Genomic DNA, 24,417 nt, shown 5'->3' with positions numbered 1-24,417 from the left:
TCTTATATGCCACATGTCTCTACCAGAAGTCTTAAAACGGCTTATGATCGCCTTCCCTTTCCTCTTGTTGAAGATCACCCCCAAAATCTTGATGGTATATGCTGCTTTCAGCTTCACCCCATCAGGACAGGGTAGATGAAGTTCCTCTTCTGGTAGTTTCCTTCCAAGTACCTCGGTCTTCAGGGGGTTAAGCTTCAGGTGGCTCTGCTGGAGCCATTCCAATATGACTCCCAAGCACCTGGCCAGAGACTCTGGTGGGGTGTTTGGCCAGTCACTCACTAACAGATAGATCTGGGTTCCATCCACCTATTGGTAGCACCCAAGCATGGGCCCCCTGGACCAGTTGTGCTAGAGGATGGATAAAGATATTAAACAATATTGGGGAGATGATTGCACCCTGTGATGCTCCACATTGGAGCTGGCAGCAACAAGACTGTTCCTCCCCAGGGACCTTGATCTTTAAGAATCACTGTCCCTAAATGGCTGTGCCAAGAGGGGCAGTTTATAAATCTAATAAATCAAATCAGTCAAGGAGATCGGTCACTGTAAAGCTGTCCCCCATATCCTTATGTCAACAAGCTAACAGTTCATGGTCTACTGTGTCAAACACAGCTGTGAAATCTAACAACACAAGCAGTGCCAACCTGACTTGGTCCAGCTGTCTCTAGAGGTCATCTGTAAGAGCAACCAGAACCATTTCCACCTCATGGCCAGATCAGAAACCAGACCAGAATGGATCCAGTATCAAAGCATCTTCTAGGAATGTTTTAAATTGGTCTGTGACCACCTGTTCAATTGCCTTTCCCAGGAATGCTAGATGCAATATGGGGTGGTGAATGGCTGGATTCCATGAATCCAGTGATGTTTTTTTTCAATAGCAGACAAACAACTGCCTAAACTCCCCAGGAAGGTCCCCTAGGATAGGGACAGATTTATTATTTCCTGGAGGGATTTCCCATTCCTCTCATTGCTCGTTTTTATCTTGGGGGCAAGTGGTCGGCCACGTCAAACCCTACCCATACAAGGTACTGAAGCTGTTGCTAGCCTACTCCACAATGAGACAATTTGATTTCATCTTGGCAATTACATTAAAGGTGGATATTTGCACAGAAACTGGCCTTGTGAAGGGGTTCGTCATATTCTAAAATGGCCCAAATAGTTGCATAGAGGAACTATGTTTTGGTATGGACAGGCTTCTGGGAACCAATTCCAAGGCTTTACACTTTCACAACCAAGAAATGGAGGGATTGTGAATGTTGTACTCAGGCCCCAACTGCCCTAGACTGAGTAGCGTTTTTAAATGCACCCTCCTCTCAGAAACAAGTCCCTATTCACAGAAAACAGGAAATCAGGGGGAAATTGGTCTAGAACTCTTCCTAGCATTTTAGCTTTTCATATTTAGAAAGTCTTGTTTTTAATGTGAGGAAGGAATCAGACATTCAGTCTCCCCAGCTGCAGACTGAAGAGGTAGTTCCCATTATTGTATCAAACAGTATATTGTCTAAATCATGCCTCAGATGTAGGATTCAGACATAAAGCCAAGAAGGATCAGCATGGTCCAGTGTCAAGGCAGTTCTATACTGGATACAGGTACATTGGGGCACAGGTCATGCTGCAATGGAAGAGACAGATAGCTGACTCAGGGTGGCATAAAGGGACTAGGGAGCAGGAGAAGGAGTCACAGAAATGGGATGACTGTCAGATTTGGGGGATGGATGGTGGTCTATGTAAGATACTGTCAAGTTGCTATGCTCAACGGCCTATCTGCAGTCTGCCACTGTTTCTTAACTCAGGAGAGTCTGAGGTAGTGATGCCCAGCTGTGCCTCATTCTAGATACAGCAGGCAGCACTGGGGAATGAATTCACATGCTTATTCGCAGTAAATCCAGTTCTTTAGCCTTGTCAAAACGGTGGTTATTTAAGCACACATTAATCCCATTCTTAAACTCAGTTTCTTTTCCTGTGCAAAAAAAAAAAGAAAAAGATTGCATCTCCACCCATTGTCAAAGCCAAACTGGCCACATTCCTGTCCCTCTCTCTTCGTGTGTGGTGATAAGCATTTTGTGTAATCTTTTCCCTGTTAACAGTCATCCAAAGGTTCATTTCATTTATAAAAGCTATTAAAACGGGGTCAACGTTTAAAGGATTCTACCCAAAAGAAGATGAGGGGTCCTTCAAACATGTAGCCAATTTGCCCTGGCTTCCTTATGAAAGCATCAGGATTGACAAGGCACAGTGGCTCGTAATTGAAAAAGTCATAAAATATCTGAGCAGAACTGGCAAGTGAAGGCCTCCAGCCAATTTGTCAGCTTGCAGTCTACGCAGGGAAATTTGAACGCCACAGTCTGACTATTTAAATCATAAAAAGCTTGATGCAGCCTGTTAAAACTGTGAATCTAATTTTTTTTTGTATTTAAAAAAAATCTGGGTGCTAGAAGTCGAAATTGAAAGGAAGAAGATCGGGGGGGGGGGAGACCTTTAATAGTGTATTCCTATTAATCAAATCGATCTCGGCCCAAAGGGACAGAAGAGGGATGGGGCATGATCTGTCAGAACGGATAGACACCAGCCAATTGGTGTGCCAATAGTGTGTTGCAATTTGAAACCCAAGGTTAGGGTAGATCTTACGCCTCAAGGGGGAAGAGTAAATTTACAGATTTGTCCCTTGTCCTGTAAAGCCATGGCATTATTTAAGTCTTTTGGCTGTCAGTGGGAACTAGACAGGTTTATGTGCAAGTATTTTGTCTTCACTCACACATAGATCGCCCATGCCCCTGAACTGATACAAAATAAACTGCTGGCAAGTTTCAACTCAAAGCTGTGTCTTTCGTGATAATGAGGTTACACCGGAGATGTGCAGCTCTGAATTAAGCATTGATAATGAAAGACAAAGGGCAAACTGGTCATTGAACTCCCTTTGGAAAAATTATCCATCCAGAATAATGTACCATACATTTCTAGGGGGGGGGAAGCAATATATATTTACTAAGCTGCAATCCTGAGCACGCTTACTTTAGTAGCACATCCCACCGAACCATGAGGGACCCAACTTCTTGAACCCTGTATAATGTCATGAACCTTCAGTGTGCTTTGTGAATAGCAATAAATCAGTGGAATTCACTGCTAAGTAAACAGGGATAGGATCAGACTATAAGGCCCAGTCTGAAAGCTGCATAATCGAGGAAATGCACGTTACTTGCCAATTTGGGGGCAGGGGGGTAATCATTTGCAGGATTTCATGTTTTACACTTTGCACACGTAGCCATTCGATGTCTTTTTGTGACAGAATAGAGAGGTTTCTTCTCTTTTCCTTAAAGAGGGGGCTCCTCTGATTCACTAAAACATGACTGAGGCATTCGCAAAGCCATTAGTAAATAGGTGCGGCCCTTCCTACTTAAATAAACCTTTTTCAGAAACCTCTGGTTGTTTCCTGAAGAGCACAGCTCGCATTGCTGTCTTGTGTTCCTCGTTGTGCTTTTGAAGTGAGAGCCATCCCTGGAAAACAGGAGGCCTTCCTTTAAGTGTGTTATTGTGCCCTTCAGCTTTGCTAATTCTTTTTAAGACCCTAAAGAAGCTGTAAACAAGATGGGGATTTAAATCCCCGCTTCCCTGCTGCATTTGCGAAGGATTTGGATGAGACCTCATGTAGCAGAAGTCTTAATCAACGGGGAAAAGAGCTGAAGGAGAGGAAAGCAGACATTTATTTGGTAGCTTCCCCTCAAACAAAACATCCATATTGGGAGTGGGAGGAGCCTCCCTTGCAGCCATGGCCCAGACTGTTCAATTTGGGTATATGTTAGATTCTTTAAGGCGGCTACTGATTAGCCGAGTGTTTAGGAACCCTCCTGCCAAAAATGACAAGAGTGAGTTTGCCAAAAAGAAAAAAAATAAATTAAAGTTCCAGGGCTGTGCGCACTTAACTCGAGATGCAATTTAATTGAATTAAGTGGAACCTTCCCTCTGATTAAATACTCAGGCTGCCTTGTATATGCAACCCCTTAATAGAGAGACAGAGAGAGAGAGAGAGAGATGACAGATCTGAAGCTGAACCCTGAGATAATTTTGCCTTTTGCCATGGCAATTGCTGCCAGGTCTTCTATCCACAAATAATCTAGTGATTCTCTCTGAAACGTCAGTGTAACAAGGCGTGAACTGCCCTGAGCCTGCAAGCGGGGAGGGGCAGTATATTAAACCAATAAATAAGAAAGTAAATAACTCGCCCCGAATATGTAGAGGAGCATCCTTTTGTTGTGGTGGTCATTTTTGTTGTTTCTCTCCGGAAAGTTTTAAAACCTGTAAACAAAAAGTTTTTTTTTTAATTAAAAAAAAAGAAAATCCATATGCATGACTGCCTGCTAAGCAGAAATAATATAATGGATGGTATTTGGGTCCCGTCCCGCCTCCCGATCCAACGTAATGCTTAGCCAAATGTAGACTATTTTTTAAAAACGTACAATGAAGCACATTTCCTTAGAATGGCAGAATCTATTACAATTAATTAGAAAGCAATAAATAGGAGCTGGCTGGCTGTTGCTGTCACAAGATACTAGTTTGCTTTTGGTGTAAGTTTCTTTTTCTTTTCTTTTTTTTTTTTAAAGAAGAGAGACGCTACTGGGTCTTTTTTGTTCTCCTGTTAAATCCAGAATCAATGCAGTCTGATGAGTGGGTGATCATGCACCATTTCTAGTATTTTTGGCCTGAAGGCAATTAAAGCTTATCAATCAATGTTGCAAGTTGACAATGGAAGCTGAAGAATTATATTTGATAGAGGCTTGGAGCCTGATATTCAGCTGGAAGCTAGGGAACATCATATTTCTCGGGCTTCATGGTGTGTATTTGATGCACGGAATGCAATGCAACGTGTTTCTCTAAATTGTGTCTTTCTCTATATGTATAAATAAACAGATGCAGATAGAGCTCAAAAGCATGGCATGGATGAATTTATCTCTTCCAATCCCTGTAACTTTGACCACGCTGCACTCTTTGAGATGCTTCAACGCCTCACTTTGGACCACAGACTTAATGATTCCTATTCTTGTCTGGCAAGTATTTTCTTTGGTCTACGTGATATGAATGTTGGACACCAAAGTCTGATCTGGTAAAAAAAGTGTGCTGTGCCATTGTCATGAGCAGAAAGGGCACCCACTCACAACCAGGTCCGAATTTGGCGCACGAGAACTTGTGTTTCTGAAGTGTTATGTGTTGGAGCGGCTGTCTTTCCTAGTGATTCTGCACAATGTAGAAATTTGTGTTTCCTTTTCAATATTAATATTAGCATGCAAATGGAATTGTGAGCATCAGCAGAGTTTTTGGTGCGTCCATGGCCTCTTGTGGTAGCCTAACTTATAATGGTTTTCTGAGCTGTGCTATGAACGAATCTGGCCATTGGTAATGTTTTGTTAGAGCCTCTTGTGGTGCAGAGTGTTAAGGCAGCAGACATGCAGTCTGAAAGCTCTGCCCATGAGGCTGGGAGTTCAATCCCAGCAGCCGGCTCAAGGTTGACTCAGCCTTCCATCCTTCCGAGGTCGGTAAAATGAGTACCCAGCTTGCTGGGGGGTAAACGGTAATGACTGGGGAAGGCACTGGCAAACCACCCCGTATTGAGTCTGCCATGAAAACGCTGAAGGGCGTCACTCCAAGGGTCAGACATGACTCAGTGCTTGCACAGGGGATACCTTTACCTTTTTAAATGTTTTGTTGGAAAAGATGCCTCAGACTCCTTAAATTTTACAATTTCATGAATGGGAAATGCCAAAAACCAAATCTGAGCCTTTAGTTGTGACATGTTCAGTTACTTCTTACATGATTAGACAGTTACATATTTTGTGCATAGGCCACATTATTTCAAGTCATTGTTACACTGTGTGCCATCCAATGACGGCAGCATTACCTTACTGCTATTGTGTTGGTTTGCATTTTAATTGAATTTAATGTTTGGGTGGGGGGTCAAAATTTATTCACTCATCTACATGTTTTAGTAAACTGGGGGAAATGAAAATTTGACAGTCGAGTTTTCTGACCTTTTTTCTTTTTTACAATTAAAATATTTGGGGCTGGATCCAACCAACATTTTCCACCAGTAAAAAAAAGAGGCTATGCTGGAGATTATGGATGGGGCTGTGATAAAGGGGGGAACTAGGTGACACTGAACAAAACAGCTGGCAGGATCCAAATTTTTATTTTAAAAAATTAATGGACAGTGCTCTTGGTACGACAGTTTCAAATATAAGTGTTTTAAAAACATTAATAAAAGAATGTGTTCTTCAGCCATCTCCAAATCTGTGCACAAAACCATTAAACAACAAATGAGTATGCGTATTTCCAGAATGTCATTTCTGGACGGTCATCTTTGCAGTCTTGTTTGCCACAGGATTTAAGCCCCAGATCCTCTTTCCTTATAAAACAATCCCTGGTTGTTTCCTCCTAATCATAGTACCTAGGCCAAGAGCACTTATGCATTGTGGAATGTGTGTGGCATAGATTTGAAAACCAGCTTTCCTGCATGGCACTGATAGCGTTCAGAAATGTTATATAAATGCATTTAAATTGCTTTTCTGGGTTTTTTTTGTTTGTTTGTTTGTTTGTTTAAACACCTATAGCAGGAGAGTGGCTGAAAAGCAAATTGAGTGGCTCTTCTGAGTTTGGTCTTAGCATGTTGTGGCTGGGGGCCTTCATTGATACAAGCGCTATCACATGTAAGGCAACAACAGGATGAATTATTGAATATGTTTGAGAAAGAATTAACCACATTTTTTTTTCATTCTGGAATCGCCATAAATACAAGTATAATGGATTTCAGTACTGCTTATACAAGCTATTTCACATCCATGGGCTGTTAAACCTTGGCCACAGCTGTGAAGCTGTCCACAGCAACATCTGCAGGCTAAGATTTGGCCCCCAATGTCCTAATATAATGGCTATTTCCTATTTATCTAGTACATTTTTCTCCCACCCTTGCCCCCAAGGTTTTCAAAGCAATCTACATGGCTCTCCTCTCCTCAGTTTTGATCCTCTCACAAACCGTTAGGTGACATAGTCATAGAGAGGGTGACCTGCCCGAGATCACTCACTGAACTTCGTGGCTGAGTCAGGATTTGAACCCTGGGAGCCCTAGACTGACTGACCACTGCGCCACATTTCATTAGAAGAAAACCCTAGATCAGGGGTAGTCAAACTGTGGCCCTCCAGATGTCCATGGACTACAATTCTCATGAGCCCCTGCCAGCTCTCACTGGCAGGGGCTCATGGGAATTGTAGTCCATGGACATCTGGAGGGCCGCAGTTTGACTGCCCCTGCCCTAGATGCAGTAAACATCTCTTTCTTCACTGAATTTAATTTTTAAAATCTGACGTGGAGGCTAAGAGCTTGATAGTTGAAGAAGATGAGCAGGCAACGTGGTGTGTTTGAAATATGCTTTCTTTGATTCATAGAAACCACCCTCCTTGCCCTGGGCAATGTGAGGCTCTTCTGAGAGCTCCCCAGCCATCATCTTCGGGAAGTTGTGGTGGGGTAGGGGTAAGTCTAAACATTCCTCCCACCAATCTGGTCAGGTCACCATCTTGGAGTACTTGTTGGCTGCTATAGCTGGCAGCAACAGAACTCAATCAGAACTGCGATTACTTGCCAGCCACTGTAAATTAGACATACTCTCTGTCTCTTTTGCACTCCCTACTTGCATGCAGCCTGGGGAAGAATGCAGAGGGGCCTCAGTCAATAAGCAGGGTCAGTCAGCATTTATACTAAGAATGCCATGACATATGATGGTGCCTGGAAAGTATGGAGAGCTAATAAAAATGGGTATGCATGGATTTCATCTATTAATTAATAATTAATCTATACTAGGTATAGGATTGTGGGAGTCATCCAGATTCAACTTGTATTGGATAATCTGGCAGTGCAGATTTAATTATCCATTTTTTTTAGGGTGTAATGGATTTATTTTGTGGAGGGTCATGGAAGAATTTTCTTCCAGGTCAGATGGGCTTGTGGTAGTTCTATGATTCTTTTGAAATGCTTCCCTATTACATAGTAGATAGGTTTGGCAGCTTTGGCAAGGATGCTAGCCTCCAGCTGGGCCCTGGATATCCCACTTCTGTGGTTTCTCAAAGCCTGAAGAATATTTTAGACATTCTCAATAGTAAAAAAAAGTTTAGAAAAGTTGACATGGAGGCAGTAATTGAGAAACTCTCTGGCAGTAATTGAGAAAGTCTCTGTAAGTTCTTTGCCAGCCAATATTTTCATGTTTGATTGTATAAACGTATAACTGTTTTTTGTTTACTTTGATATTGAACTGAGCTGCAGAACGTACAGACTGAAAGGTTTTCAGTTCTTCAAGCAAATTTTGCTACCAATTAAATATTTTCATTGAAGGAAGAAACTGTGACAGGTTCATTGAAGGAAGAAACTGTGACAATGTCTTCAATATACTCTAGAAACTATTGAAAATTGTATCAATCTTACCTCCTTGTAGAGGGATTTCTGTAACCTGGGGGCCACAGTGTAAAATACCTTCTCATAGGTTCCAATCACTCTAACCAACTAAAGCTGGTTCCTATGATAAGAAACCCAAGTTTAGATGGGGCGCAAATGTGAATGTGTGACAGTTTCATGCATGCGCGCACGTGCACATGCGTGGGGCTGCTGCGCATGCACATTTGCACTCCTGGTAGATTTACATAGATAAGCCTTTGTAAAGGCAGCCTAGTAAAATTGGAGCACGTATGGAAGAGGGTCAGGGCTCTGAGTGGATTGGATCCATTGATCTACTTACATAAGGGTTGTGAGTGACACACTAACCTTACCCACATCCTCTCACTAGCAGTCCTTCTGAACTCCTGGAAAGTCCATTCCTGGATTCACAGGATCCAGGTGGGTCACTGGACTGCAATAACAAGCAGGATTGGAGCAGTATTGTTCCCTCTTTCCTCTTACATCAGTGAGCTGCACTAATTAAGTGGTTCCACCACACAAAGAGGCAGAAAGGAAGATTTCTCCCCTTTCCCTTCCCCTCTGAAGCTCACCAGCACATCCCATTATTACTCCATGTGGGTTCTGCAACTCGAGGACCAAACATTTCTGGGGTTGTAAGTGGCTGCTTGGGGAAGCCACTAGCACCTTCTGCTGACAGATAGATGCATTCAGCCCTTAGTTTAGAATTACTCCGTCACCCCATCCTCTCCTTTGCAAAGTGCCCCCTGCTATTGTTCTTACAATAGCTCTTGTTAGGTCTCTAAGGTATGCCCAGAAAACATCTGAAGAATGTGAGATCCCCTAAGAAGCAGAAGCTGTCCTTTGCTCTTTCTTGAGCCCGTGGTGTGAAGCACCGCAGGATTTCCCATAGCCTTGTGTGAAAACAAAGAAAAGGGGCAACAGGTTCGGGCAGGGAGAACGATTTGGAAAAAGGAGAGAGGTGTTAGTTGCACCACTTATTTATTTATTCTTTGATTTACACCCTACCTCTCCCGGCATGCTGGCTCAGGGCAGCTTCCAACATTTACATAAAGCACATAAGATAATAAAATTGCACACAGTTTTAACTATAAAATCATCACCTTAAAACAATCTTGTTTAAAACTATCATGCCAGCTGTATAGACAATTGTTCCATTCAGAGCATCTCAGTTTTCATGGAACTGCCTGCCACAGTTTCCATAGCCACGGGATCCTCTGCAATTCATCTCTACATATGGCCGTCCTGAAGAAGAAGAAGAAGAAGAAGAAGAAGAAGAAGAAGAAGAAGAAGAAGAAGAAGAAGAAGAAGAAGAAGAAGAAGAAGAAGAAGAAGAAGAAGAAGAAGAAGAAGAAGAAGAAGAAGAAGAAGAAGAAGAAGAAGAAGAAGAAGAAGAAGAAGAAGAAGAAGAGCTGTACTCTGCTTCTTACTACCTGAAGGAGTCTCAGAGTGGCTTGCAATTGCCTGTCCTTCCTCAGACATCCTATGAGGCAGGTGAGACTGACAGATCCCTGAGAGAACTGTGACTGGCCTAAGATCATAGCTGCCTGCCAGTGGAGGAGGGGTGGGGAATCAAACCCCGTTCTCTAGATTAGAAGCCACCGGTCTTAACTACTGAACCAAGCTGGCTCTCTTACACCGAGCTGGCCTGTGCTGTTCATCATTTGTGCTTTTTTCTTTCCCAACACAAATGCAAACATGTCAAATATATGGCCCACAGGCTGGAACTGATCCACCCGGGGCTCTTATCTGGCCTGCAAGCAACTGGGGAGGGGGGTATACCTCCTGCTGAGGTCCCACCCTTCCTCAAATGTGGGTCATTCCACAGATCTCCAGGGTTTGCCCAATCAGGATTGGGCAACCATAAGATTCAAAGAGGGCTGATTTGGCCCTGAATTGTGTGCAGTCAATACCCTTGGGGCTTCCCTGCTGCCCTTGGCTGAGGGAACTGGGCCAGGATGCATGGCCTTCCATTGCCTTCTCCAGCCAGAGCAAGTTTGGCCCCTGGGCTGCTGGAAAGATGTCTGGCTGTCCAGATCTCTTTGGCCCAGCTGAGCAGCTTCCCAGGTAGCCAAGGTGAAAGCTGCTGGCCAGCTGATCAAATATGGCCACTTACGTAAGAAAAAGAAGAGTTGGTTTGTATGCCACATTTTTCACTTCCTGAGGGAGCCTCAAAGCGGCTCACAATTGCCTTCCCTTCCTTGCCCCACAGAAGAGTCCTGGGAGGCCCATGGGGCTGAGAGAGTTCTAAGAGAACTATGGCTAGCCCAAGGTCATCCAGCTGGCTGCATGTGGAGGAGGAGTGGGGAATCAAACCCGGTTCTCCAGATTAGAAGCTGCCTCTCTTAACCATTACACCATGTGGGCTCTCTTGTAAGCAGAGAAACTAGCTGGGCTGAGCATGCTGTGCACAACAACCCAGGTAGTTATGTAAGGCAGCTGTCCCCAACCCCCGGTCTGCGGACCAGTACCAGTCTGTAGATCAGTTGGTACCGGGCCGCGGCTCCTCCTCGTCCTCCTCCCCGGCTGCTGCCTCGGGGGCTGCACTGCCACTCTGCCACCAGCTCACCTTTGGTGCTTTCCAGCAGCCGCCATGGTTGGGGCTCCCCCTCAGTGTGGCATTGCGCACCTGCTGCTGGCAGCGCCCCCCAGTGGGTAGCAGGAAGTCAGGGGTGACGGTGGGAAAGCATGCGGAACAGGGGCTCAGGCGGCGCCAGTGGCATTCCTCAGCAAAAGACTACACCCCCCCCTCAACCTCAGTAAAATTGTCAAGCATTGACCGGTCCCCAGTGATAAAAAGGTTGGGGACCACTGATGTAAGGGGTTTCACACAGGCAGAATGCCAAAGGTGGAGGCCTGTTAAATTGGGTGAGTTGAAGCCTGCTGTCCCACTGACCCAAATATACACAGCTGCTTTCTGCCATCCCTCCCTCACTACCATGAGGAGTACTGGATAAGAGGTGAAGCTCCCTGGGCTCCCTGCACAGGCATGAACAAACAATGAAACGTTATTGCCAGTCGATCCCGTCCTGCCAAAAGATGCTGCTGCCAGTTTGCTAAAGCATCATGCCCTTTGTGAAGACCATACACGAGAATGGTGGCTTTTTCAGGTTGACTCTTCCCTCGGCTAATTGGAAAACCATTTAGTAGGAGAAGAATGCCCTCGCAGCCCTTCCCAAAATATTGCCACTTCTTCAGTACTGATATGGATGCTGCCTTATGCAGCAGTCAGAATGAAAGAGAGGAGGGGGGAGCAAGGTGAAGATCAGGGATAGGAGCAGGCGTTCAGACACGCACGCTGGGTTTGCACATGGCGGAGGCAGGCCCTGGATGTGCGTCTGTGTGCTCGCACATGGGGAGTAATATTTTGAGTGGTTGGATAGTGCTGTGGAGCTGGCAGGAAATAGAAGTCTGCAAAAGGCAATTAAAGTGGAGCTGGCATCTTCGGAGAGCGGCAGCACTTGAAGGATGCTTCTGGTGCTGGGGAGCATCGTAGTTCCCCCTGTGGTTCAAGCGTGTTGCTGAATTTGAGACTTTGACGGAGGGAAGTGTGGGATTGTGTGGCTGCCTTACACTAAGGTGACCAGATTGTCCCACTCTTGTACTTATGTTGAAATTTAAAAATATATATTACAATACTATTTTTGCATTCTATGCGTTCTATGAAACTTGTTGTTGCTCCATATAGACCAAATTTTTAATCAAGAACCCAACCCCACCCCCCGGTCAATGGTGTCCCGCTTTACCAATGTTAAAACCTGGTCACCTTACCTTACCCGCACACCCACTCCCCAAAGCCTCTTGACCAAAGCTGGTTCCTTAAGATGGGGCTCATTGGGTTCCCCTGGTTGATGCCACTTGGCCACCTGGCTTTGACTGCCACACCTGCGGCAAATGAATGCAGCATTTCATGCTCCAGCCCACCAAAAGCTTCCAAAATGTTCGATTAGTCTTTACAGAATGATGAGAGTCTTTGGTTGTTGCACCTTGATTGCCAGGCAGTGTCTCTGTGTGCTGTGCAAAACCTCTTGTGGTTAGTTGAGTGCCGAGGAAGGGTGCAAGTCACTGTCAATGGTCATGCACCCAGAAGCTACGGAGGCAACAATGGCTACTTCTTTTCAGTTGAGACGTAATAAAAAGGAGAGATGAATTCGTGGAAGTGTACATTCGAATCGAAATGCTTGTGGTTTTGCAGAAGTTTAGTAACAAAGCCACAGCAGAAAGGGTGACTTTGTGAGATTTTTAAAATATCTTTATTCAAATAGTCTGCATTTTTTTCCTGTAGAGAAAACCAGCAATCCAAATTTTAATAGGTCCCACTGATAACATCACTCTTGGGGTATCAATGATGGCACTTTCAGTAATGCCGGGAAATTCATGGTCAAAAGCTTCATAATGTGAAGTTTATTTGTAAAAAGAATGATTTTGCACTTTTCAACCTACTTTACAAAGGCAAAAAATTTCTAAAAGGATTTCAGGTCTGATGTTTTGAACTGATGCTTACAACAGAGAGTTTCAGCCTTCTGAACCTATTGACTTCAACAGAGTTAGATGAGTTTAGTTCTGGTTGGAATAGCACTGTTAAACACCTAACATTAATGACTTTTACCTGTCTGTACAATTATAAAAGGAGTTAATGTCTGAGGTTCTGGAGGCCTGGATTTCAGATCCCATCTCTGCCATGAAGCTGATTGGGTGATCTTGAGCCAGGGTTTATGTGAAGATTAAAAAAGAGGAGGGACAATCAGGCATGCTGTCTTGCAATCTTTGGAGGAAGCATGGGATAAAAAGGCACTAGATAGACAAATAGATGTAGGCCAGGAGTGATACATGATGTCCACCAGGGCAGGGTGACCTCAGAAACTGGGAAAGGATGTGAATGTAGGCAGGATGTAGTAGGGTTGTGCGATTCGGCCGCTTCGGCGGCTGTTCCCTCTGGCCGCAGCCAGCGCCGCACCGCGGGGGGGAGGGCGGTGCCGGCAGTGGCGGGACAGCCGGCGCAACCGCACAGGCATGGAATTCCGCACCTGCGTGATTGCGCCCGCTATCACGCCACCACCAGCACCGCACTCCCCCCCCCCGCGCCGCAGCGCTGGCTGCGCCCGGAGGGAACGGCCGCCAAAGCGGCCGAATCACACAAGCCTAGTATGTAGCCCCATAGCCATAAATCTTTCCTGGAGGGAGCAACTCCTCCTCCCCTCCCCGCCCCCAGGGCACAAGAAGAGCCTTCTCCCCCCTCCCCTCAAAAGGGTGCATAATATGCCCTACTCACAGTTCCCACCTGGCAGCAATGAACCAGCTTCCTCAAAAGTGGCAGTCATGTGAGGCGTGATCTGGGCTGGGGCGTCGGGATTCGGGTGATGACCATAGAGTTTGGGCAGCCGCCACTGCTCCAGCTGTTACTGCTGCCTCCTGTGAAACAGGTGTCTCATGGTGGCAGCAACTCCTTGAAGTCCTTGGCAGCAGTGCAGCAGCAGAGGTCACTGGCAGGAGCTACGGTGAATGACCACTACTGGCTACACTGCCTGCACCCAACAGTGCCCACCTCACACCCACATCTGCACACCCACCAGCCCTACCATGCCGCGCCCCACTGCCTCTATTGCCAACTCTTACAGCCACCGCTCACTTGCCACCGCCACAACAATAAGGCTCGTGGGCAGGTGCTGAGAGGGCAGGACAAATTTGAGGAGGAGCACTACCCCTGCCAGCCCCCCTGTGGCTATGGGCCCAGTGATGTGTCTGCTGATCTGAATCCTGGAGAGTTGAGTAAAGAATCAAAGGAGACCTTCAGCAACTATTTGCTAGAATGATGCAGACTCTGGGAAGCTTTCCATGGCAGACATAGAGCAGTCTCAGAAGACATCACACCAGCCTGTGGAAGGAGGGTGTCATTGATGAGGGTGAAGTTGTCTGTGGTTCACACCCAGGCGGTGGGGGAAGAGCAGGATTGGGAGAGAATTCAAAGAAGAAAGCAAGATTACAAGATGGAAAAGAGCGAGGGGGAGGAGATGCTAAGGAGTAAAATAAATGCAGAGCACAGAATAAAATTCAAAAAGCTGCACAAGTCCTATTCACTTACTTAACTACAACCACTTCTTGTAGGGAATGCTAAGAGGTCAATGCCAAACTGATCTGATGTTAGTCCCTATAGTCCTACACTGTTCTGTAACATTTCAGTCTTAGTTCATTACACGGATTCTATTATTATGTTATAGACATGGCAGCCTCAGTTATAAATCAGTGTGTCAGACCAAGCTCTACTGTCTCTTTTCCTAAGTTTTGAAAAAGAGGATAAATACAAATTGCACATTTTAAGAGGTAAAATTGCACAGCAAGATGAAGGCGTGAAATGGCACTCTTTAATCAAATAAAAGAATAACCAGGTCTATAGCTGTTCCCTCCCAAATATGCTCCCATCAGCACCATTTCTTGCTAAATAAAGCTTTGAATTTTCACAAGTGTGCCCTTTGTGATCTCTTTTCCAACAACTGAATCCTTCTGAAAAGCCCATCTCCATTTTCTGAAACCAGCGTGCATTCTGATTTGATTTGAATTGTTTCCCTGTCGTTAAAACGTTGTGGAAGGACGAAGCTATGCAGCATTTCTGATGTATGAGAAATATTTCCCCAAAGCAAAAATTCCAATAGCTCTGCTGAAGGGAGACAGAGAAAAGAAAGTGCCATCAGAGACCTCTTGTGACAGCCCACCTTCTGCGTTACTCTCAATCGGCATCTTCATTTTCACACATGCACTTTCTGGCGATCGGAGTAATGAAAGGAACGGTGTCTGTTTCTCGTGCCTTTGATTCTGCCCCTCATTATTTTAATCCCTTTTCAATCTGTTCTGGATTTGGCCCAACAAGAATAAGCAAATCCCTTCTACCGAGTTCTTAATTGATATTTTCTTCAACTCTCCTCAACAGTAGCTATTTTGGCATCCAGAAAGGATTTGGTGTCATCCAAGTGGTAGAAAATATATTTTAATCTTTTCGCAGCAGCAGCATTTCAAAGACGTACCATTTGGGGTGGCAGATGGGGTGGCAAAGAAGTTGCCTAAAGGGGCAGGGCACTGATCTAGTCACCGCAGGAACTTTTCAATTAAAAGATGGAAGATTTTGTAGGTTTGAGGCATTAGAGAGATGCCTTGTATCAGTCGTGCAGCATTCATATCAACATTGAAGAGCTGGCAATATTTTGGAATGGGCTGCGAGTACGTTCCTGAAAGATTTTTCAAATGAGATAAGGGAGAGTCAACTTGAAAACGCCACCATTCTTGTGTACTGTCTTCATAAAGGGCATCCTCTTTAGCAAAATGACAGCATCGTCTTCTGTCATGATGGGATAGATTTGCAAAGATGCTTCGTTGTTTGTTCATGCCTGTGTAACCTTTGCACTCGATTGTTGTAATTCTTTTTGTCTTGTGTGGCTGCCCTTGAAGAGGCACATAACAGACTGCTGGGACCATATTAGCACTATATTGGCCATAAACTGGCTGCCAATCTCCTTCCAACTGTATCTTATTTACCCAGTCAATCTACAATCACTCAAAACAGTGTAGGCCTTACTTATGTTAAGAAACACTATATTAGAAACTACTTCTATTTCCTTTGTTAATTAAACGCAGATTCTGGATCATGTATTGTGTGTCTGCCTAGAAAAATACTTGGCCCTGAGCAGAGATTTCATCAGTGCACATATAAGGGCAGGGGGTGGGGTGGGAAATCTGCCCCAAACCACCATTCCTTTTGAGAAGCTTGCTACAAGGGAGATCCCATGCATATACACTCTAATAGGCATAGGTTTTGAACACATTACATGTCTTTTTCTTATAGGCACAGATCGCAGGATTTATGTGTATTGTCATGCATGTAAAATGCTGGGCAAACAGGACCAGAACCTCAAACATATGGAAGTTACACCCATCAGGTGAACTCCTAATTTACCCTTACATATTCTACATATTCAACTGTACACATATGAGCTAACTGCACAGCGTTATTGGTGATCTCATAATTACTTTTCCCACACAGGTCTGACTTTTCTTCATCCAGAAACAATGTAAAATGTTTAGATTTAGGAAGATTATTTGGTTGTCATGGATAGATATGAGTAATTTTTAAATATGTTGGCATAAATATGTTACTATTTCTAATTATTTTATCTACCTTAAGGCATTCTGAGTCTTCATTATATGGTATAGCACAATTCAGCTACTTGGAACACATGGGAAATTATGCGTAATATTATATTGTGAATTAAAGATTCACAGAATGTATTCTCTGTTTCCAATGTGTAACACTTCTGTCAGGGAAAAAAATTCCTCACACACAGCTGTGGAACATTTCTATGAATGAAAGTCATTGAGCCTTTGTTTTGTTATTTATTAACTATATATATGATATATATGATGACTTTCCTGCCAAGTGGTTCGTTGCTGACAAACCAGTCAAAAAGCTACACAAATTTCCATCCTTCAAGATAATTGTCTTCTTATAGAATTAACAGCCAAATGCCCAAGAACAGCCTTACATTTCTTGCAGAAGATGGACTGCATGGGACATTACCCAAAGTTGGATCCAGAACTGAAAAAACGGGTGGGTTGGTTGACTGTTCAAAGGGAGAGTTCTATTAGAAGGAGTCCCAGAAGGATTTGAGGTACTAGGAAATATGATCTGAAAGACCAGTGCAGCTTTTCTAAGACATGAGTTGGCTCTAACCAATAGTCGCCTCAGGGTTACAGAAGCTTGGATCAATATGACCAGAGCTCAGGAAGTGAGCGAATTTATATACCAAATTCAGCTGATAAAATGCAGTTACCTCATCTTTTGACATAAGTGTGAAATCTAATAAAAGCACAAAGCTTTTTAAAGAGATGGTCAGGTTCAACACCACCCCATCCAAACTGAATAGGATAATCCCTGCCAAAGATTACACCCTACTGACCATCATGACCTCCATCTTGTCTGGGTTCAAATTTATCTTGTTCTCCCTCAGCTTCTTGACCACAGCCACCAGACAGTAGTACAGTATGGAGATCACTGCCCCGAATGTATTATTCAAAGAAATAAAATACCTTAGTTTCAACATACTGATTGCATAAGCTGTGAAACTTTGGACAATCTCCCCTAAAGTCTTGTTCATCATTCACCATGATTTTGTAGGTATGACCAGACAAAAAAGACTGAATCATAGAATCATAGAATAATAGAGTTGGAAGGGACCTTATGGGTCATCTAGTCCAACCCCCTGCACTATGCAGGACACTCACATCCCTATCGCTCATCTACTGTAACCTGCCACCCCCTTGAGCCTTCACAGAATCAGCCTCTCCATCAGATGGCTATCTAGCCTCTGTTTAAAAATGTCAAGATGGAGAACCCACCACCTCCCGAGGAAGCCTGTTCCACTGAGAAACCGCTCTAACTGTCAGGAACTTCTTCCGGATGTTTAGATGGAATTTCTTTTGAATTAAATATAATTCAAGTGAAACCACTTTATATCATACCTCTCAACCCTTATGTCTTCTCAAAATGCTCCAGTAGTATGAACTGGTCCATGGTGTCACCTTCAGCAGAAAGATCATACAAAACATTGCCTTCATCTAGCTGTAGTCAAAGACCATGGCTCATCAGGAACTCAGCAATATCTATTATTTTCCCCATTGTATATATGACAGAGGCTAATCATTGGCCATGATCTCCTAGTAAAGAGGGGATTATTGAGGAAAGAATAAATAATTGCTTTATGGCCTTTAGGAAACTCACTTCCTGGCAATGAGGAGTTAATTGTGTAAAACAATGTAACTCTCACTTTGTCTCTACAAGATTTGATTAAGTAGGACAGCAGTCCGAACTACATGATATTGTCTTCACAAGCCCAAGGACCCTATTACTGTCATTCAGGAGGACCAATCCAAATCTATCATTTCAATACTAACACAATGGTGCTTTAGCACCTCTACTACCAGACCTGCCTCCGACGTGGAAGATTAAATCTGTGCTATTTTATCAGTAAAAGAAAAGGCAAAATAATCACAATTTATGGCCAGATTCCTATGAGACTAACTCCTAGGAGTTTTTAAATTCCCAATTAGCCTATATAATTACACTGATGCAATTTGGTTGACACAAGCTTAGCAGAGAAAAAAAAGTTTTCTTTACTACTATCACCATCACCTCCAAGAGGCTCCATGGTGTGCTTTGTTAGCATGACTTTTCTGCCACCAATGCTCTAATCCAGGGGTAGTCAAACTGCGGCCCTCCAGATAGTACATTAGTAAGAGACCCAGACAGTCCTTGATACTGAACACAAGGTGCATAAATTAATGGCCACTATAATCTGCAACAGGAATCTGTGAAAAGATAGCAGACTTCCAGAGAATTGCCGCATCCACACTCACTGGTCCTTCAGTTTAGGTCTGATGAGGGACTGAAAACCTGGCTGAGGTCATTAGTGATAAATTTACACTGTCAGCTTCATCAAGTTAGATCTCTGTCATATATAACTGGTCAGTTTCCTCAATCGTATAGCAAGAGGTTATTTGTAACAGACCCAGCAAGGATCAACATCACATTAGAATCATAGAGTTGGAAGGGGCCATACAAGCCATCTAGTCCAACCCCCTGCTCAACGCAGGATCAGCCCATTCAAAGTGGGAGGAGATTAGAATTTGGTTTGCTGCTTGTCTTGGAATGTTTGATTAAACAACCATTGTGTCTTCCAGTTGTCTCCAAAAACTGCCACTTTACCTACAACCATACCTCCCAAAACCCTCAGTTCAGTTGGGGTCCATATCATAGATAGGCACAGATACGGACCCTACCCATTTAGCGATCAAATCCTGTATTTCTCTCTCCCACCCCTCCAGATCCCAAAACAGAAATAATAATAGCTAGAAATTGTATGCAACAAATATCCTAGGTACACCGGATGGAACCTTCTCTAGTTATTGGTCAAATTTCCCATGAAACAACTGGACTGTGCAGCACAGACACAGGAGTGTCTTCAGAAAGGGGGTGCAGTTGGAAGTATCTCACTGTCAGTCATATTTCCTGGCAGTGTTTTGTTGTGATCTTATTGCAGTGTTCTGAGTCTCTTTATAACGGCCATGACGAGCATGAGGATTGTCCCTTTAAACAAATGGACTAAGGCTGATTCAGATTGCTCAGGCTCATTAGTATAAAATTAATTTTGATGGTAGCTCAGCTGCTTTTTTTTTTACATTTTTTATTTTATTGGCCAATGAGCAGAAAATGCAATAAAGTAACCATTTTAAAAAGTAAAGCATAGTTTTGTAATGTCTTAGAAATAACGTAATGCATTACATCCGCTGAAATTCTCTGTACTTATAAAATTAAGCTTCTCTAGCTATCTTTTAAAATAATTAGGTATTTATCAGTTTATCCACATTAAAATCAGATTTTATATGCATTCAATTTAATTGCTTGCCTAGATTTTCTTTACAGATATCTGCTGCTGTCCCTGTGTGTGTGTGTTTGTTTGTTTGTTTGCTTAGCATCACCACTTCTAATATGTGGCGTCTTTCTCTTGTTTAAAAGTCTGTTATTGAACCCTGACCCCTTTGTCTCCATACAGGGCTGGTTCAGTCCTGGCCAGGTATTTGTACTCGACGAGTATTGCGCCCGGAACGGAGTCAGAGGCTGTCACAGGCATCTCTGCTACCTCAGTGATTTGCTTGAGCGAGCAGAAAATGGAGCAATGATTGACCCAACCTTGCTTCATTACAGTTTTGCCTTTTGTGCTTCGCATGTTCATGGCAACAGGTAAGGGGACAACTCTTCTCTTGCAATACAGTGGGAAGGATTCTTTTCTGAAATACAGATTTCTCTGGATAAACACAATAGACCCCAAAATCGTTTGGGCACATCATATATCTATTAGAACAGTGGTCACCAACTTTTTTCTCACTGGGGACCAGGCAACGCTTGACAATTTTACTGAGGCCTGGGGGGGGTAGTCTTTTGCCGAGGGACATTGCAGCCACCGCCTGAGCCCCTGCTCTACTTGCCGGTGCCTCTGACTTCCCGCCGCCCACTGGGGGGTGCTGCCATCAGCAGCTGCGCATTGCCACGCCGAGGGGGAGCACCAGCCATGATGGCCGCCAGAGAACACCAAAGGTGAGCCGGTGGCAGAGGGGCAGGGCAACTCCCGAGGCAGCAGCCAGAGAGGAGGACAAGGAGGAGCCGCGGTCCGGTACTGATTGATCTATGGACTGGGACCGTTCCTCGGACCGGGGGTTGGGGACCACTGCATTAGAAGAACTGGTTTGTTTCTGTTTTCTCGCTTGTCTAAATGAAAACAACAAAAAAGAGAGAGAAAATCTAGATATTCTAGATGTTCATATTGGATAATTGCTTGATGCAGATTGGTACGATCATGGGGTAGTGTGAGGCTACAAATTGTGTCTTGATCCAATGAGCTACACCACTGTAATATTCCACGTGTCACCTTGATTTCCTTGATAGATTGAAAGCTTTAATGAGTCGTTTCGTTAACCAGAATGGATTATAGATTAAAGATTTTAAACAAATGCAGTGCCCATAACTTTATAGAAAACATTCACTGCTGATGGATTCATTGCAAATCATTTGTGATTCATGTGATTCAGAAACTTTGTTTCAGATGCATGTTCAATACATATAGATACGGAAACACTTAATGCAGTATGCTTAGCAATTTGATCTTGTGTCTGTATTGAATAAGGTAAAGCAGGGGTGAATTAAACCCAGTTTAACAGCATCACTGGAAGCAGGGAAAGTAGCTTCCTATGAGTCTTATATTACAGTGATGCAGTGTTGAAATCAGGATGCCAAGTTCTCCCTGGGACTCAAAGCTTCTGTGTCAGCATTAGTTGGTTTTATGAACACGGGATACAGAACGATATCATTTGTCCCCAAGCAGTGGCTGTACAGGCATGACCGATCCGTTGTACAGTGACTTCCCCTTGTCCAGAAGTGCCTCTTTAGCCCAACAGAATGGGTCGTAATATGGAAAACAACCGAGGAAGTAAAAATAGCTACACAGCCGTTCCTAGGTCACTCTGGACATTTAAGATAAAGGAGATTTTACGGCTGCCAGTTTCCTTCATCTATAGACGGCAATGGTATTTGTTGCACGAATGTTTTTCGTTTTGGAAGTTGCATTCTATACAGTGAGATGTCACACTCTGTTCTGCATATGCTACTGAATAACAGAGTGTTATAAAATAATGAAGTGTTTTTGTAAGCTCTCTTGGTAAACATCATCATGAATTATTATACACATTGCCTGTATTTTACATTATAAGACTGCCACTCAAACGGCGGCTGCGCTGGTGCATCTTGTCAGGGTAAGGGGCTGCGGTTCCTTGGTTTCTTTTTTGTTTCTTACTTTCCTTTGCTTCTTTTGTTGGCATTACCTATTATTATTATTATTGCCACTATTGGGTTGCTGTTGGTTTGTTTGGTTGGTTGGTTTTTTTTTTTTGCTTTCAGATTGTTTTGTTTCACTTCTTTTGTTATGATTTCATCTGTCCCTTTTACCTTTATTTTTCCTTTTCCGCTGCCCTTGCCTTTTTCATTTAAACCATCCCTGTCCATACCCCAAAGTCAAAAAATGGAAGAGATTCTTGGTGGCTTCATGCCAATTGCAAACAATCCCCCAGCTGCTGAAGTAGAGCCAAAAAAGGATTCCAAAAAGGAGTCCAAAAAGAGAAAAGATAGTAAAGCCCAGCCGCCTCCTGAGCCCAAAAGGTAAGAAATGACAGTATGCCTGCTTATATTGTTTCACCCCAGGTTTAATGATAGTGGTTTTGGTCTTCTCATCAATTGTAAGAGCTAAAAGTCTAGGAACATTTACAGACTGGCTGAATCCTTTATAAGAAAATTAGGAATCATTAGGACCGTTTATGCACTGGGAACTTCACGGTCCCAGCTCCTGTGCAGGAGCACAAATCGGGGGCGGATGAGGTGCACCAGGCCAAATGCTCCCCCATGTGGGTGCAGGAAGAGGTGGGGCAACCTGCCACAACTAAATCTCCAGCCTGCAGCCTGGCATGAAACCTCCAGTGCATAAATGGTCTAGGTGTGATCCTCCAATTCCATTCGTCTTCACAGGAGATGAGCACTTATTTTTGTAAACGATTTAGCACTTTTTTGTAAATGATGAGCACTTTATATCATGTTCTTAGAATCCTTGCTGTTGTACGATTACATGAAACCAAAGCTGAAAAGGCTCAGGGAATACTCCTTAAACTGGGATAGTTAAGGCCCTGTTTGGACTGTGTGAGTCATTATTAGGGTTGCCAGCCTATGGCAACAACAGGACATTGCAGGGGGGAGAGACATTTTTAGCATCACACTGGTGCCATGAGGGCTCTTCCAGTGCTACCTGGAAGTGATATCATCATGCCAGGGTGACATTCTAGCATTCAACCCCAAACTCTATAGTTTAACCATAGAGTTTTGATCAAATGTTAGAACATCACCTGATGCAACAATGTCACTTCAGAGTCACACCAGAAGTGATATCATGGTGATATCAAGCCAAAGTGGACAACATGGTCTCCCTAGTTAAGATTGATTGTTTGTAGCCGAAAATGGTATCATCTGGGGAAAAGCAAATGCTTATTTATATATTAATGAAACCTATAATCATAATGTGTCCATGCATGCTTACACATAACCCTAATCTTTCTGAACTTAAAAAAAAAAATCTTCTACAATTCCTGGTTTGGAACTGATCATAGGTTCAGTCCCTTAGCTTCACTAACTAAAAGATCGACGCTAATAACAGAACAGGAAAACATCACGTAGACAGATTATGCATGGCGGCGGTTGCCCTGCGCTGCCACTAGTTTCTAGCGGCGCAGCGGCATGCCCCACCACTTCCCATGTACATACAGGGGATGATTTCCACCAGCACACACTGTCTGCCCCAAAGTTGTGCATGAACACACACAAAGATTCCACCGCACTTTGCTGCTGCAGAGGGGGGGGGAGATTACTTCCATGAGGGTGGGATTGTGTGAGAACCCAATCCCACCTTTGCAGAAGATTAGAAAATGACTCTTTTGGTTCTGCTGTGCTGCAAAGCTGAATGGGGCATTTTCTGACCCTGCTGGAACACCGTAGATGGGAGAGGAGCTGGGTTTGGAAGCCCCAGCTCTTCCCTGTGTTCACGGGCCTGTCCCAGCATGGCTGCCAATGGCAGGCTGCAGAAAAAAAGGGGAATGCAAAAAAAAAAAATCAGTGTTCTCTTGCCACAGGTATCAGAGGCCCTAAAGCAGGCCAGGGCCAGGAGGGTGGTCTGACCGGTGTCAATATTATGTGCAAGCAGGAATTTGCCCTGCTGCCATTCAAGCGCTGGCCCAACCTCCTCTCCCCCCCCCCCCCCCGCATGAATGATCGGTCATTGTATTATTTCAGGGCCAATATCAGTCAGGCTGACAAAAGATATGTTATCTCTTGCAATGTAAAGTGCAAGAAATGTTTTCTATTTCTAGCTCATCATATGATTGGTTAAATTTTGTAGGAACATCATTGGTCAGAGTATAGCAGGCATTATCTCCTGCAAGCTGGGTGCAAGCTTTAAGACAAGAAATGTTCTTTTTTTCTAAATAGGGTTCCTCTGGTGTTTTCAGTAAAAGGAACTGTAATAATAACGACAGTAATTCTAAATATTAGATAAATAACATTCTTAAAAATACAACTTCATTTGCACAGCAGACTTTCAGGAGCATTCAAATGTCTGACAGAAAATAATCAGTCACTAACTAGAGAGTTTTCCAGTTTAATCAGCAGGAGTCTTCTAAAGTAACCAGTTTGCAGATTTCTACTTCCGGAAGGGATGGGGAACAATCAAAAGCCCTATGTTTCTTCATTTCTTGTTGCCTTCTAAATTTATGCTCTTATCCCATTTTTATTATTTTAAACATACTTTTTTCCCCGTAAGAGTAGATGTGTCATA

At 43.7% G+C, this 24,417-nt stretch overlaps 1 protein-coding gene across 22 annotated transcripts in view; it reads left to right on the top strand.

Moving 5' to 3' along the window:
* Positions 1–24,417, top strand: part of CADPS (calcium dependent secretion activator) — a 438,674-nt gene that overhangs the window by 258,172 nt on the left and 156,085 nt on the right. For 13 of the 22 annotated variants that reach the window (XM_077325019.1, XM_077325035.1, XM_077325033.1 and 10 more), the window contains exons 13-14: positions 4,906–5,042; positions 20,047–20,234. In XM_077325019.1, coding sequence (XP_077181134.1) covers positions 4,906–5,042; positions 20,047–20,234 — 325 coding nt within the window. Of the gene's footprint in view, positions 1–4,905; positions 5,043–20,046; positions 20,235–22,058; positions 22,203–24,417 lie in introns of all 22 variants that reach the window. The other 9 variants (XM_077325020.1, XM_077325018.1, XM_077325022.1 and 6 more) reach the window with 1 other exon arrangement.

This window comes from Paroedura picta, chromosome 3 (assembly GCF_049243985.1).
Source record: "Paroedura picta isolate Pp20150507F chromosome 3, Ppicta_v3.0, whole genome shotgun sequence".
Taxonomy (NCBI): domain Eukaryota; kingdom Metazoa; phylum Chordata; class Lepidosauria; order Squamata; family Gekkonidae; genus Paroedura; species Paroedura picta.
Note: the sequence above shows the minus strand (reverse complement) of the source record. Positions and strands in the feature narration are given on the sequence as shown.